At 44.7% G+C, this 16,532-nt stretch overlaps 1 protein-coding gene across 3 annotated transcripts in view; it reads right to left on the bottom strand.

Annotated features, from left to right (window-relative positions):
• znf827 (zinc finger protein 827) overlaps nucleotides 1-16,532 on the bottom strand; it is a 122,103-nt gene that overhangs the window by 22,963 nt on the left and 82,608 nt on the right. For all 3 annotated transcript variants that reach the window (XM_064926467.1, XM_064926468.1, XM_064926469.1), the window contains exons 6-8: nucleotides 3,641-3,886; nucleotides 1,418-1,472; nucleotides 893-993 (exon numbers count right to left, since the gene is read on the bottom strand). In XM_064926467.1, the coding sequence (XP_064782539.1) occupies nucleotides 893-993; nucleotides 1,418-1,472; nucleotides 3,641-3,886 (402 nt within the window). The remainder of the gene's footprint in view (nucleotides 1-892; nucleotides 994-1,417; nucleotides 1,473-3,640; nucleotides 3,887-16,532) is intronic.

Below are 16,532 nucleotides of genomic sequence, written 5' to 3'. Positions count from 1 at the left end.
CCCTAGGAGAGAGACAGGGGGAGAGAGAGGGACAAAGATGGAGAGATGAGAGGGAGATATGGAGAGAGGGAGGGAGGGGATAGAGGGAGCAGGAAAAGAGGAAAGTGCAATCCGAAAGCAGAGAAAAGATGGTTGAAGGAGACAAGAGAAAGAATTGGGCATCGGGAAGAGAGAGAGGGAGAGAGAGAGAGAAAAAGTGAGAGCGATAAAAGAGAGAGAAAGAGCGAAGACACGGCTCTGCACGTTGCACCCTGGGAAGGGAGACCGTCGGTTGGGCGAATTAACTATCAGGACACCCTTGACACATAGAAGCCAATCAGATTTTAATTAACTGGTGGATGGTGATGGAGGGAGAGACGGGTGAGGCTGGCACAGGCTAATTACCCTCTGTATCTCTGCCTGCCTGCCACAGGCACCATAGGGACAGACACAGAGCATCCCCATTCCAGGGCCAGGGGAGGGGACAGAAGGGCTGTCCAGGGCAGGGAGCCCCAAGGCTGGGTAGATGTGTGAGTGAGACTGGGGAGGTGGAGGCTCTAGAGGTGGAGGAATGGAGGAAGAGGGGTGGAGGAAGTAGAGAGGGTTGGCTGGAGAGTTGAGGCCTCGTGGCTGGGTAGATGTGTGAGAGAGCGAGGAAAGGCCTGGGGAGGTGGAGATGTGGCTGAGGAGGGTGGGAGGTTACTGTAATCAGCTGTGAGGGCCAACATCCTGGCTGCATGTCTACATTATGAGTGTCTGTCTGGAGTGTGTGTGCGTGTGTGTGTGTGTCTTTCTGAATGTGTGGCTCACTATAGTAGTCTGCCCACTGAATTTCATCTGTCTGTCTATCTGTCTGACAGTAAGTGTGTATATGTCAGTCTATCCATGATGTGTGTGTGTGTGTGTGTCTCACCGTGGAGGGCTGTCCTAGCAGAGGAGCTGGCCTCTGCGGGGGAGGAGGACTTGGAGCGCTGGCTGAAGGGGGATTGTCTGAAACGCTCGTCCAGGAAGGGGCTAGGAGTGGACACACAACCACACACACACACAGTCAGAGCAGTATCATGCTATAACAGCTCCATAACTAAAACAAATGCTTACGTTAAAATATGATAGCAATATGCAATCAATATGGAATTGTTTTTAAATAAAGTTGCAGAGCTCCAGGCCTCCCAATCTCAATGCTAAACCATAAGCCATATACCAAAACAGACCAACTGTAGAAATAGCAGCTCAGCGGAAAAGAAGCCACTATGTTCATCATGTCGAATGGTCGCTGGTTTGAATACCCGAGCCAACAAGGTGAAAATCTGTCGAGGCACTTTACCCTAATTTGCTCCAAGGACGCCGTACTCCAATGGCTGACACTGTAAAACACCTTTCACTGCACCTATCCAGTGTATGTGGCAAAACAACATATTTGTTGTTGTTGTTGTCTTACCTGCTTATGCCCACCATGTTGCCGTCTTTGTGGTCGTTGGCTTTGCTGACTTTTTCTGCAACACAAAAAACACCACCATATCAAAGAGGGTCATTAACAACAATCAGAAATCATTAACAAGCCTTTTGTGGTCATGACTGAACCACGAAGCAGTTATTCAGAGCATATTGATTATTCAACGTGACCGAGTGGTCAGTATTGGTTTGATACTGCTTTAAAAAGGATCAATCTGGGATCTGGGAATCTGTTCAATGGTCCGTCCTTGCATCCACAGATTGTAGCATATAGTAACATTGTGGTCAAAGTAACATGCTGTATAAAAACCCAGGGAAGTTGCATGGTTGTCCTGTTGCCTTGGTATATACTGTTTTAAGTGGTCAAAGTCAAAGAGATCATATTCAATTACTAGAGGGGCTATGTCATAAACCCTCAAAGTTCCAGAATGGTATAGAAATGGCAGCCAATGCGGCTAGGGAGAAATCCAAACCAGTCTAATTGGAATTAATGGTAGTAGAGGTGATGCATTTCCTGATTTCACTTATGCAGAAAAATAAAAAGGCATGTGATTCTTTTCAACCTAAAATAATGTCATATAATTATAAAGTTTGTACAGGTTTTAGACTGTATAAATAGCCTATGAAATATATGTAAAAGGACCATAAATGTCTCTCAGTTTGTTTTCTTGGAAAGCTGTGAGTGTTTATAATATGATACAATATCAGTACTTGTTGCATTTACAACTTGTCTAAATTCTATCAACTGATTTCAGCCAGTGGCTGTGGGTTGACTTTTTTATTTTTTTATTTTACCTTTATTTAACCAGGCAAGTCAGTTAAGAACACATTCTTATTTTCAATGACAGCCTGGGAACAGTGGGTTAACTGCCTGTTCAGGGGCAAAACGACAGATTTGTACCTTGTCAGCTCGGGGGTTTGAACTCGCAACCTTCCGGTTACTAGTCCAACGCTCGAACCACTAGGCTACCCTGCCGCCCCTGCATTGTTAGTATGGAATGTTGGTTCAAAAAATTAGAAAGTTAGAAAAATTATTGGAATCATTCCACTTAAACTGTCTAAAAAACATACTGTGCAGACAATCTTCAAAAAGTTTTACACAATATCTCATCACAGCACACTGGTTGACCAACTCCTTGACCAAAATGGCTGACCTTTTATGCTGTCATAAGAACTGTCATGTCCATTCTAGTATTCAAATTTGCAATTCTATGGTCAGAGTAATAAAACCCAGGGAAGGTGTTTGGTGTTTAGTGTTTAGTGATGACCTCATTATAGCAGCCTCTTGCTCCCTGGGTGGCACTGCTCTAGTCGCTGCCCCCCCAACCCCTCCTCGCCCACCAATCCCTAACCCCTCCTCGCCCCCACTCCCAAACACCCCTCTCCGTCAAACGGTTCGCCAAGGAGAGGTCTCTCCGCGTTGCCATGGTGATGCCACACGGGAGAAATGTAGGGGTGGGGGGCTAGTTGAGAGGGGGGCGGGGGGGGCTAGTGTGTGCAGCCAAGTGTGCTTGAGCCGGCATGTTTGAAAAGGAGTCGAGGAAGAGAGAGAGGAGGGATAGAGAAGGAGAAGAGGAGGGAGGGACGTGGGGGAAGACAGGCACTTTGTAGACACTGCTCCCCATGGGGGCTTGTGTGTTTCTGCGTGCGTATCTGTGTGTGTACTTGCGTGCTCATCGGTGTGTGCATCTCTCTCACTGGAGAGAGATTTTTTGCCACAATTTCCAAGGTGCTACTGTATGAGGCATTTAGGCGTAGCAATCAGAGCTGGGGGGATAGAGCTGGGGGGCATGGCCTAGGTCTCCTGTACCCCCTCCCCCCACAACACCATCTTGGGGGATGCAGGTTCCACTTCAGTGCTCTGCCATCAAGCAATACAAACAGCTGTCTGCTGCCTCAATGTCATGGTCACAGCCAAGCAGGGAAGAAGTGTGTATAAAACCTACAGAGCACATTACAGGTAATATATAGTGTCCCCTAACCGCAGAGCCTCCAGAGGATGGAAGAGAAACATATAGGTTTTATGGCTAAGTATCACACCACATTTCAAGGTTGACACTGAGCACTGAGGTACCAGAGAGAGGTGTGTGTGAATGTAGTCAGGGAGGTGTGTGAGGGTACGTGTGTGTGTACAAGTGTGTGTATGTTTGAAAGATTGTGTGTGTCATAAGTGTGTGTGTGTGTGTCTATCATAGAGAACATTGCGCACCTGAGAGTTGGAAGAGGAGCTCGGAGGCCATTTTCACTGATATGTCCTGGGAGAAGAGGTCTTGCTTCTGGGGGCGGGACAACGCTTCAGGGAGGCTGGTCATTGGCTCGCTCTTCTCACACACCCCTAAAGTGCTGAAGGCCAGCAGGTGAGTAGAGGGCGGGGCCGGGCCACTGGCCGGGTCCACCTCCATAGGCTCCGCCTTCACCGTCACCTTCTGGTAGTGGGCCGCGCCCTTGTTGCTTTCTGGGGTAGGGGATTGGATGAGAGGGACAGTGAGTGACAGGGTTGAATCTATGCATTCCTGTGACAACTCCTATCTACACCGAGTACACCAAACATTAGGAATCAAATCAAATGCATTTATATAGCACTTCTTACATCAGCTGATATCTCAACGTGCTGTACAGAAACACCTCCCTAATATTGAGTTGGCTGTATGTCCTTTAGCTGGGGGACCATTCTTGATAAACACGGGAATAAGGGATCATGGCTTTAACCTGGATTCACCTGGTCAGTCTATGTCATGGAAAGAGCAGGTGTCAATGTGTATATGTATTAGTGAGGGAAGTGATTTGCCTTATAGTTTGAGAAAAGCCAGTTCTGTTTTATCCAAACGGTTATAATATATTTATACCGCATACAACTCTACTGGCTTTCCTCAAAGCTGACTAGTAAGTGGATTTGATTCCCGGTAATGTCCTAATCTCTGCATTTTACAGATGATGCATGGATGTGTCTCGTTCTCAAAATATAGATAGCTAAGTGCATTTAAATTTAAGCTAAGTTCACTTAGCTTTTTAATCTAAGCATTTAAGCTAAGTTCACCCTACATAGACTTCATATTACCTCATGGATGTTCAAAGAGAAATAACCTTAAAAAAACGTGTTAATTCCTTTAACATACCCTGAGGACATTCTGTACATTTAATCAGACAAGATCTCTCATTCCATTCGTACTTCAATCTCCATCCATCAGGAGCACTCTAAACTCCGGACTGTCCTCACTCAACCTCCCTGAAATAATATGAGCCTGAATCCAAATGAAAATGGTTGGAATTCCTCAAATGTTTAATAAAGCCTGGACCATAACATCCATTCAACCCCTAAAGCGCTCCGTTCCTGAGTGGATATTGTCTAGTTATGTGATTACGTAGAGCTCGAGGGCATCACCAGGTCACACTGGCTCAGGGAGCTAGCCGGTACAGGTTCACTGGTGTGTATGAAGGTGTGTATATATGTATGTATGTACGTGTGTATGTGTGTGTGCGTGCGTGCGTGTGTATATACAGTGCCTTGCGAAAGTATTCGGCCCCTTGAACTTTGCAACCTTTTGCCACATTTCAGGCTTCAAACATAAAGATATAAAACTGTATTTTTTTGTGAAGAATCAACAAAAAGTGGGACACAATCATGAAGTGGAGCGACATTTATTGGATATTTCAAACTTTTTTAACAAATCAAAAACTGAAAAATTGGGTGTGCAAAATTATTCAGCCCCTTCACTTTCAGTGCAGCAAACTCTCTCCAGAAGTTCAGTGAGTATCTCTGAATGATCCAATGTTGACCTAAATGACTAATGATGATAAATACAATCCACCTGTGTGTAATCAAGTCTCCGTATAAATGCACCTGCACTGTGATAGTCTCAGAGGTCCGTTAAAAGCGCAGAGAGCATCATGAAGAACAAGGAACACACCAGGCAGGTCCGAGATACTGTTGTGAAGAAGTTTAAAGCCGGATTTGGATACAAAAAGATTTCCCAAGCTTTAAACATCCCAAGGAGCACTGTGCAAGCGATAATAAAGAAATGGAAGGAGTATCAGACCACTGCAAATCTACCAAGACCTGGCCGTCCCTCTAAACTTTCAGCTCACACACGGAGAAGACTGATCAGAGATGCAGCCAAGAGGCCCATGATCACTCTGGATGAACTGCAGAGATCTACAGCTGAGGTGGGAGACTCTGTCCATAGGATAACAATTAGTCGTATATTGAACAAATCTGGCCTTTATGGAAGAGTGGCAAGAAGAAAGCCATTTCTTAAAGATATCCATAAAAAGTGTTGTTTAAAGTTTGCCACAAGCCACCTGGGAGACACACCAAACATGTGGAAGGAGGTGCTCTGGTCAGATGAAACCAAAATTGAACTTTTTGGCAACAATGCAAAACGTTATGTTTGGCGTAAAAGCAACACAGCTCATCACCCTGAACACACCATACCCACTGTCAAACATGGTGGTGGCAGCATCATGGTTTGGGCCTGCTTTTCTTCAGCAGGGACAGGGAAAATGGTTAAAATTGATGGGAAGATGGATGGAGCCAAATATAGGACCATTCTGGAAGAAAACCAGATGGAGTCTGCAAAAGACCTGAGACTGGGACAGAGATTTGTCTTCCAACAAGACAATGATCCAAAACATAAATCAAAATCTACAATGGAATGGTTCAAAAATAAACATATCCAGGTGTTAGAATGGCCAAGTCAAAGTCCAGACCTGAATCCAATCGAGAATCTGTGGAAAGAACTGAAAACTGCTGTTCACAAATGCTCTCCATCCAACCTCACTGAGCTCGAGCTGTTTTGCAAGGAAGAATGGGAAAACATTTCATTCTCTCGATGTGCAAAACTGATAGAGACATACCCCAAGCGACTTACAGCTGTAATCGCAGCAAAAGGTGGCGCTACAAAGTATTAACTTAAGGGGGCTGAATAATTTTGCACGCCCAATTTTTCAGTTTTTGATTTGTTAAAAAAGTTTGAAAAATCCAATAAATGTCGTTCCACTTCATGATTGTGTCCCACTTGTTGTTGATTCTTCACAAAAAAATACAGTTTTATATCTTTATGTTTGAAGCCTGAAATGTGGCAAAAGGTCGCAAAGTTCAAGGGGGCCGAATACTTTCGCAAGGCACTGTATATATGGTTCACAGAGGCACACAACATACAGGAAAGGGGATAGTGTGTGTGTGTGTGTGTGTGTGTGTGTGGCTCAGTGAAGCACACAAAACAGAAAATATGCAACCACCATTAAATATGAAACAGTACAACAGTAACCTCATTCCAGCCCTATGGGCATTTTGAAGAGGAGGGGGTGTTATGATGTTGTGAACTCAAACGCTTCCTTGAAAACCTTTCAAACCTTTTACTTCAGCTGCCGTCAAACGAAAGAACACTTCTGATTCAACAGCGGTCGTTGTCTTTTCATATCAAGTTTTTGTAAATCAGGGCATCTCTTAGGAGATTTGAAAAATCGGGGATGAAATAAAACAACAACGTTGGTTAGAGAATCCCTAACGGAGGAAAAACCTCCCCATCGCTCTGGTTATCAGACAGTGTTCAAGAGGTTAGCCAAATAGCAGACGCTAAAAATAGTCCCGGTGGCCGGCAGTACACGGCATCAGGATCTCTGAGGTAACAGATTTTGACTGTCTCGTCCAGGTTGTGTGTGTGTGTGTCTGTGTGGTGAGGAGCAGCAGGGGGCTCCAGCCATGCTGACACGGATGCTCATGGTGATTATGGATATATGAAATTGGGCCAGTAGCGAGGGGGGAAGGGGAGGTCAGGAGTACAGGAGAGAGATAGAAGGAAGTTGGAGAGAGAAAGAGTGAGAGGGGGGAAGGAGGGAGGGGTGAGAGGGTAGGCTGAGGTCAGCAGTGTAGGAGAAAGAGAGTGATAGATGGAGAGAGGCAGGGAAGGGTGAGGAGGCAGCGAGGCAGTAGTAACCCAGTAATGACCCTGCCCTCTCTCTGACCTCTCCTCTCCTGGATGGCTGAGCCTGGGAGGGGCGAGGCTAGTCACCGTTGTCTGAACCCGACCTACAGTGTGTGTGTGTGTGGTGAGGTACAAGCCCGAGTGGTGCGTTTACATTCGGAGTTGAAAGTGTATGTGAGTGCGCCAGTGTGTGTGTGTGTGTGCATCAAATCAAATTTTATTTGCCACATGCTTCGTAAACAACAGGTGTGGACCAACAGTGAAATGCTTACCCAGGTGCATGCTAGAGCACCAGTGTGTGTGTGTGTACAGTGTGTGCGGTAGGCCCAGTGTGCCTGTGTGTTTACATGATGTATGTGTGCGCGTCCATCTGAGTGCGTTCTCTTTCCGGACCAAGGTTTTGGGGGCGGTGGTAGCCTAGCCGACCCCACGTCACCCCCCCCCCATCCATCTGGAGACACAACTGACAACCATCGGCCGACTAATCCCTTAATCAGGTGCCCAGAGCCTGGCAAGAGCAGAGCGGCCGTGGAGGAGGTGTGGGGGTAGGGAGCACTGCGAGGCCGGGGTCAACCAAGGGACAGGCAGTCTCACGCACGCTCCCGCCTGGGGTTCACCACCCCTGCCATCAGGGGCTGAGCGGACTGCTGAGCGCCACACACACACACACACCAAGAGAGAGAGCTGGGATAAGCACACTTGCGTCACAGCTGAGATCCATTGAGTGGTCAGACGGTCACACACACAAACATTTTGCCCACACACACATGCTCAGAAAGTAAATAAACACACTCTCACAGTGAAAACACATCAAAGTAGGGGGTCTAAGTGGCCTTTTTTTGTGTCAAATTGCATGGCCTTCACTTACCTATCTAGCACAATAAAACACACACTACACACACCACTGTATGTCCAGGGCTATGACATTATGTTCTGGTTCCATAAAAAGATGAATCCTGTTCCTAAGTGTGTGTGTGTGTGTGTGTGTGTGTGTGTGTGTGTGTGTGGTCCCCTCTAGTGTAGGAGCAGTGGAACACAACACCAGTTCACCTCTAACAGCAAGTAGAGGGGTTGTGACCTGATAACTCCCACTACCTCTGTACTGTAGTGTAGAATCTCTCACTTGCACAGCTCTGACTGATCATATACAGTGTTGTATGGTACCATACACTGTAATGCTCTCAATGTACACAGGCAGGCTATGTACAGTCTAATGCAGGGCTGTTCCTGGAGAGATACCCTCCTGTAGGTTAACCCCAACCCTGTTCCTGGACAGATACCCTCCTGTAGGTTAACTCCAACCCTGTTCCTGGAGAGATACCCTCCTGTAGGTTAACTCCAACCCTGTTCCTGGACAGATACCCTCCTGTAGGTTAACTCCAACCCTGTTCCTGGACAGATACCCTCCTGTAGGTTAACTCCAACCCTGTTCCTGGAGAGATACCCTCCTGTAGGTTTTCCCTCCAACCCCAGTTGTAACTAACCCGATTCTGTTTATCAACCAGATATTTATTAGAATCAGGTGGTCTAGATTAGGGTTGGAGTTAACCTACAGGAGGGTATCTCTCCAGGAACAGGGTTGGAGTTAGGGTATCTCTCCAGGAGGGTTGGAGTTCTCTACAGGAGGGTATCTCTCCAGGGTTGGAGTTAACCTACAGGAGGGTATCTCTCCAGGAACAGGGTTGGAGTTAACCTACAGGAGGGTATCTCTCCAGGAACAGATTTGGAAACCCCTGGTCTAATGTATAGATATCACGTTTACTTGACTTTGTCATATACTTTAACGCTCAATGTATGACAGTTAGGCTATACATAGTCCAATGTATATTATGTTGACATTGTATGGATTGTGTTTAGGCTACATGCTAATATATTCTATCTTTAGAGACAGCCATATGCTATCTAGTATACTGTAATTTTCTCTCTGTATCAGGCTGTATTAACACACTGTACATATCACATTTTATCAGACAAATACATGTCTGTTTTTACTTGACAATGCATTATTCATTTTTGAGACAGAGTGAAAATGACTGCGCTGCTCTGTTTCGCTGTTCACCTTTGACCTTCGGTGTCTGCTCCAATCAGAACGTACAGCCAGTCGGACTGTGTGCGTGTACATAGGTGAGGAGAGGACTAGCAGTAAAGCCCTACAGCGAACAGCCAGACAGCCACACCATTACCGATTCAACACATGTAAAGCTACCGTATCATACCGCGAGGTATACCTTTGATGCATCGACAGAGGGGAATACAGAGATGAGCTGGGAGAGGATGAGAGGAAAGGATGAAAATAAAGGAGGAGAGTACCGGGGAGAGGAACGCCCTGAGGGTGAGAGAGAAGGAAGAAAGATGAGTGAGCGAGAGAAGGAGACGGATAAGAGGAGGAGTCATAAGATGACATCCTCATCCCCTCGCTCTCCCTCTCTGGACGACCTGCTCAGAAAGGGGTGAAGAGTTCAGCTGCTTCAAAAGGATGCAGTGGTGGAAGACAACATGTCAGCTGGGGAGCGAAACAGCAGCAGCAGACAGAGACTGATCTTAGACCAGTTACCTCTTATTCAGCCAGGAGCGGGTGGGGCGATACTGCTGTTTCATCTGTTCCCAGATCGGATGGTACTGTAGCGTTCAATAATTCAGTACAATTATGATGCAACACTTGCACAGAGACTAATGGAGTGGTGTGTTTGTTACAGAGTGAGAGGGGGCGGGGGGGGGGTTCAAAGACCCAATAGTCCCCTAAGGGGGTGAGTGCCTAAAGATATCAGTGCCAATGTAAGACTAGATCTACCAGGGAGGGAGGAAATGAAGGAGAAAGGGAGGGAGGAGGGCACAGAGAGGGCATGGCCAGGGCACTGAGGCAGAGTGGAACAGGCTTAGCATCAGGATACAGAAGTGCAGTGGTGATGAAATGAAACGGCAGGGTCATGTCCTACCACCCAACACTTGGGCTACATTAACATGTATTCCTGCACTTCATAAATCCAATCAATTATTGTTATGCATCACGTGTGGACAATTGGTTGTCAGTGTACGGTTTAAACTATACCGAACAAAAATATAAACGGAACAAGCAACAATTTCAACTATTTTTACCGAGTTACAGTTCATTGAAGGAAATCAGTCCACTGGAAAAAAACGAATTAGGTCCTAATCGATGGATTTCACATGACTGGGCAGGGGCAGAGCCATGGGTCGGCCTGGAAGGGCATAAGCCCACCCACTTGGGAGCCAGGCTCATTGACTGGGGAGCCAGGCAAAGCCAAACAGAATTAGTTTTCCCCACAAAAGGGTTTTATTACAGACAGAAATACTTTTAAGTTGCACCAGCTGTCCTGGTGGCTGGTCGCACCTGCGTAATGATCATAATGATTAATCAGCATCTTGATATGCCACCTGTCAGGTGGATGGATGATCTTGGCAAATGATAAATACTCATTAACAGGGATGTAAACAAATGTGTGCACAAAATTGGAGAGAAATAAGCTTTTTGTGCGTATGGAACATTTCTGGATCTTTTATTTCTGCGCATGAAACCAACATTATACATGTTGGGTTTATATTTTTGTTCAGTATATACAGTATATATATATATACAGTGGGCTCCAAAATTACTGGCACTGACTGGCAATGTACAAACAATACTTTAAAAAATATAAACAATATAATTAGAGAGATAAACTCAAAATAACAACATGTGAAAAATACTGTACTTTATTAATGTTTCAATGGAACCCACCAAAATCATACAATTATTTAATACTAAATACATTTCACCAAAATCAAGGTTTCATAATTATTGCCACTCCTCATTTAGTACTTAGTGCCACCACCTCTGGCAAGGATAACAGCATGGTCTTTTCCTTGAATGTTTGACAAGGTTAAGGAACACATTTGGAGGGATTTTGGACCATTCCTCTATGCAGACCTTTCAAGATCCTTCACAGTCTTGGGTTTGCCATTATCAACTGCCCTCTTCAACTCAGCCAACAGGTTTTCCATTGGATTTAGGTCCGGCGACTGGGATGGCGATGGCAGAACTTTGATTTTGTTGTCACAGAACCATTTCTGTGTGGATCTTGAGGTACGTTTCGGGTCATTGCCTTGTTGGAAAGTCCACATGCGGCCAAGTCCCAGTCTTCTGGCAGAGGCAACCAGATCGTCAGCCAGAATTGCCTGGTACTTGGTGGAATTCATTATGCCATCAGTCTTAACCAGTGCCCCTGGACCTCTGGAATTAAAACAGCCCCAAAACATCACTGACCCACCACCATAATTCACCATGGGTATGAGGTGCCTCTCCTTGTATGCATTTCTGTTGACGCCAAACATACAGATGCTGTATCTGACCAAAACATTCAATTTTGGTCTCATCTGACCAGAGCACCTTCTTCCGGTCATAACTTAAATGACGTTTTGCAAACTCCAAGCGCTTGCGTCTGTGTCTTGGGGTCAGAAAGGGCTTTCTTCTGGCAACCCTTCCAAAGAGCCTGTGGATGTGGAGGTGGTGTCTAATGGGGCTTTCTTCTGGCAACCCTTCCAAAGAGCCTGTGGATGTGGAGGTGGTGTCTAATGGGGCTTTCTTCTGGCAACCCTTCCAAAGAGCCTGTGGATGTGGAGGTGGTGTCTGATGGGGTGGATGTGGAGGTGGTGTCTAATGGGGCTTTCTTCTGGCAACCCTTCCAAAGAGCCTGTGGATGTGGAGGTGGTGTCTGATGGGTCTTTCTTCTGGCAACCCTTCCAAAGAGCCTGTGGTTGTGGAGGTGGTGTCTGATGGTGCTTTTTGAAACCTGGTGACCCCCAAGACGCCACCAAGGCCCGCAATTCTTTCACAGTGATTCTGGGGGTTTTGTTGCTTCTCTCACAATCCTCCTCCATATCCTGGGGGGCAAAATGCATTTGCGTCTTCTACCCGTGAGGTTTTCAACTGTTCCATATCTTTTGAATTGTTTAATAATTGCCCTGACAGTGCTCAGTGGTATATTCAATGGTTTGTGGATCTTCTTGTAGCCGTTACCAGATTTATGAAGGTCTACGACCATCTGTCCCTTTTGAACTGCCAGTTCTTTTCTTTTCTTCATGGTGTTGGATGACAAAGAGATATTGCATGCGTGTTACCTCATTTTTATACCCTAGTGAAAAAGGAAGTGATGTAGTCGCTCAATATAGTTCCTTCTAGAAGAAAAAGAAATGCACACCTATTAAGACGAGGTGCTGGCTAGCGGAGTAGAAAACTTGAAAATCAATATAGTTCCTTAACACTTAGATACACTTAAATAAGTGGAATTTAATTCCTGGTTTAATTTTGGTAGTTGTTATTTACACTAATATTTAAGGGTGCCATTAATTTTGAAACCTTGATTTGGAAGACATTGATTTGTAAAATCAATTAATTCATTTGTTGGATTCCATTGAAACATTAATAAAGTACAGTATTTTTCACATGTTGGTATTTTGAGTTTCTCTCTTGAAAATATTGTTTGTGCATTGCCAGTCAGGGTGCCAGTAATTTTGGAGCCCACTGTGTGTGCGTGTGTGTGTATATATATATATATATATATATATATATATATATATATATATATATATATATATATGAACTGAACAAAAATATAAACCGAAAATGTAAAATGTTGGTTTCATGCGCTGAAAAAAAAGATCCAGAAATGTGTATATATATATATATATACACACACATACAGTCATGGCCAAAGGTTTTGAGAATGACACAAATATTAATTTTCACAATGTCTGCTGCCTCAGTTTGTATGATGGCAATTTGCATATACTCCAGGATGCTATGAAGAGTGATCAGATGAATTGCAAAGTCCCTATTTGCCATGCAAATGAACTGAATCCCCCAAAAAACATTTCCACTGCATTTCAGCCCTGCCACAAAAGTGCCAGCTGACATCAAGTCAGCAATTCTCTTGTTAACACAGGTGTGAGTGTTGATGAGGAAAAGGCTGGAGATCACTCTGTCATGCAGAAGCTTCAAAAGGAGGGTGGTGCTTGGAATCATTGTTCTTCCTCTGTCAAACATGGTTACCTGCAAGGAAACACGTGCCGTTATCATTGCTTTGCACAAAAAGGGCTTCACAGGCAAGGATATTGCCAGTGAGATTGCACCTAAATCAACCATTTATTGGATCATCAAGAACTTCAAAGAGAGAGGTTAAATTGTTGTGAAGAAGACTTCAGGGCGCCCAAGAAAGTCCAGCAAGCGCCAGGACCGTCTCCTAAAGTTGATTCAGCTGCGGGATCGGGGCACCACCAGTACAGGGCTTGCTCAGGAATGGCAGCAGGCAGGTGTGAGTGCATCTCCACACACAGTGAGACAAAGACTTTTGGAGGATGGCTTGGTGTCAAGAAGGGCAGCAAAGAAGCCACTTCTCTCCAGGAAAAACATCAGGGACAGATTGATATTCTGCAAAAGGTACAGGGATTGGACTGCTGAGGACTGGGGTAAAGTCATTTTCTCTGATGAATCCCCTTCCCGATTGTTTGGGGCATCCGGAAAAAAGCTTGTCCGGAGAAGACAAGGTTGAGTGCTACCAACAGTCCTGTGTCATGCCAGCAGTAAAGCATCCTGAGACCATTCATGTGTGGGTTGCTTCTTAGCCAAGGGAGTGGGCTCACTCACAATTTTGCCTAAAAACACAGCCATTAATAAAGAATGGTACCAACACATCCTCAGAGGGCAATTTCTCCCAACCATCCCCATTGATAATCCCATTGAGAACTTGGTCAATCATCAAGAGGCTGGTGGACAAACAAAAACCCACAAATTCTGACAAACTCCAAGCATTGATTATGCAAAAATGGGCTGCCATCAGTCAGGATGTGGCCCAGAAGTTAACTGACAGCATGCTAGGGCAGATTGCAGAGGTCTTGAAAAAGAAGGGTCAACACTGCAAATATTGACTCCTTGCATCAACTTCATGTAATTGTCAATAAAAGCCTTAAACACTTAAGAAATGCTTGTAATTATACTTCAGTATTCCATAGTAACATCTGACAAAAATATCTAAAGACACTGAGGCAGCAGACTTTGTGAAAATTAATATTTGTGTCACTCTCAAATCTTTTGGCCACAACTGTACTTTGGTGCGAAAAGTGCAAATCAATCCCAGAACAACAGCAAAGGACCTTGTGATGTTGCTGGAGGAAACAGGTACAAACGTATCTATATCCAGAGTAAAACGAGTCCTATATCAACATAACCTGAAAGGTGCTCAGCAAGGAAGAAGCCACTGCTCCAAAACCACCATAAAAAAACCAGACTACGGTTTGCAACTGCACATGGGGACAAATATCGTACTTTTTGTAGAAATATCCTCTGGTCTGATGAAACAAAAATAGAACTGCTTGGCCATAATGACCATTGTTAGGTTTGGAGGAAAAAGGGGGAGGCTTGAAAGCCAAAGAACACCATCCCAACCGTGAAGCACGGGGGTGGCAGCATCATGCTGTGGAGGTGCTTTGCTGCAGGAGGGACTGGTGCACTTCACAAAATAGATTGCATCATGAGGAAATAAAATGATGTGGCTATATTGAAGGAAACATCTCAATACATCAGTCAGGAAGTTAAATTTTGGCCGCCAATGGGTCTTCCAAATGGACAATGACCCCAAGCATACTTCCAAAGTTGTGGCAAAATGGCTTAAGGACAACAAAGTCAAGGTATTGGAATGGCCATCACAAAGCCCTGACCTCAATCTTATAGAAAATGTGTGGGCAGAACTGAAAAAGTGTGTGAGAGCAAGGAGGCCTACAAACCTGACTCAGTTACACCAGTTCTGTCAGGAGGAATGGGTCAAAATTCACCCAACATATTGTGGGAAGCTTGCGGAAGGCTACCTGAAACGTTTGATCCAAGTTAAACAATTTAAAGGCAATGCTACCAAATAGTAATTGAGTGTATGTAAACTTCTGACCCACTGGGAATGTGATGAAAGAAATTAAAGCTGAAATGAATCAATTCTCTCTACTATTGTTCCGATATTTCACATTATTAAAATAAAGTGGTCTAACTGACCTAAAACAGGGAATTTTTACTGGGATTAAATGTCAGGAATTGTGAAAAACTGAGTTTAAATGTATTTGGCAAAGGTGTATGTAAACCTCCGACTTCAACTGTGTGTGTGTGTGTGTGTGTGTGTATATATATATATATATATATATATATACACACACACACACACACACACACACACACACACACATCTGTAATTTGTATCATAGGTACACTTCAACTGTGAGAGACGGAATCTAAAACAAAAATCCAGAAAATCACATTGTATGATTTTTAAGTAATTCATTTGCATTTTATTGCATGACATCAGTATTTGATCACCTATCAACCAGTAAGAATTCCAGCTCTCACAGACCTGTTAGTTTTCTTTAAGAATCCCTCCTGTTCTCCACTCATTATCTGCATTAACTGCACCTGTTTGAACTCGTTACCTGTATAACAGACACACGTCCACACACTCAAACAGACTCCAACCTCTCCACAATGGACAAGACCAGAGAGCTGTGTTAGGACATCAGGGTTAAATTGTTGACCTGCACAAGGCTGGGATGGGCTACAGGACAATAGGCAAGCAGCTTGGTGAGAAGGTAACAACTGTTGGCGCAATTATTAGAAAATGTAAGAAGTTCAAGATGATGGTCAATCACCCTCAGTCTGGGGCTCCATGCAAGATCTCACCTCGTGGGGCATCAATGATCATGAGGAAGGTGAGGGATCAGCCCAGAACTACACGGCAGGACCTGGTCAATGACCTGAAGAGAGCTGGGACCACAGTCTCAAAGAAAACCATTAATAACACATTACACGCTCATGGATTAAAATCCTGCAGCGCACGCAAGGTCCCCCTGCTCAAGCCAGCGCATGTCCAGGCCCGTCTGAAGTTTGCCAATAACCATCTGGATGATTCAGAGGAGGAATGGGAGAGACGGTCATGTGGTCTGATGAGACAAAAATAGAGCTTTTTGGTCTAAACTCCACTGGCCGTGTTTGGAGGAAGAAGGATGAGTACAACCCCAAGAATACCATCCCAACCGTGAAGCATGAAGGTGGAAACATCATTCTTTGGGGATGCTTTTCTGCAAAGGGGAAAGGACAATTGCACCGTATTGAGGGGAGGTTGGATGGGGCCATGTATTGCGAGA

Source organism: Oncorhynchus masou, chromosome 20 (genome assembly GCF_036934945.1).
Source record: "Oncorhynchus masou masou isolate Uvic2021 chromosome 20, UVic_Omas_1.1, whole genome shotgun sequence".
In the NCBI taxonomy this organism is placed as follows: domain Eukaryota; kingdom Metazoa; phylum Chordata; class Actinopteri; order Salmoniformes; family Salmonidae; genus Oncorhynchus; species Oncorhynchus masou.
Note: the sequence above shows the minus strand (reverse complement) of the source record. Positions and strands in the feature narration are given on the sequence as shown.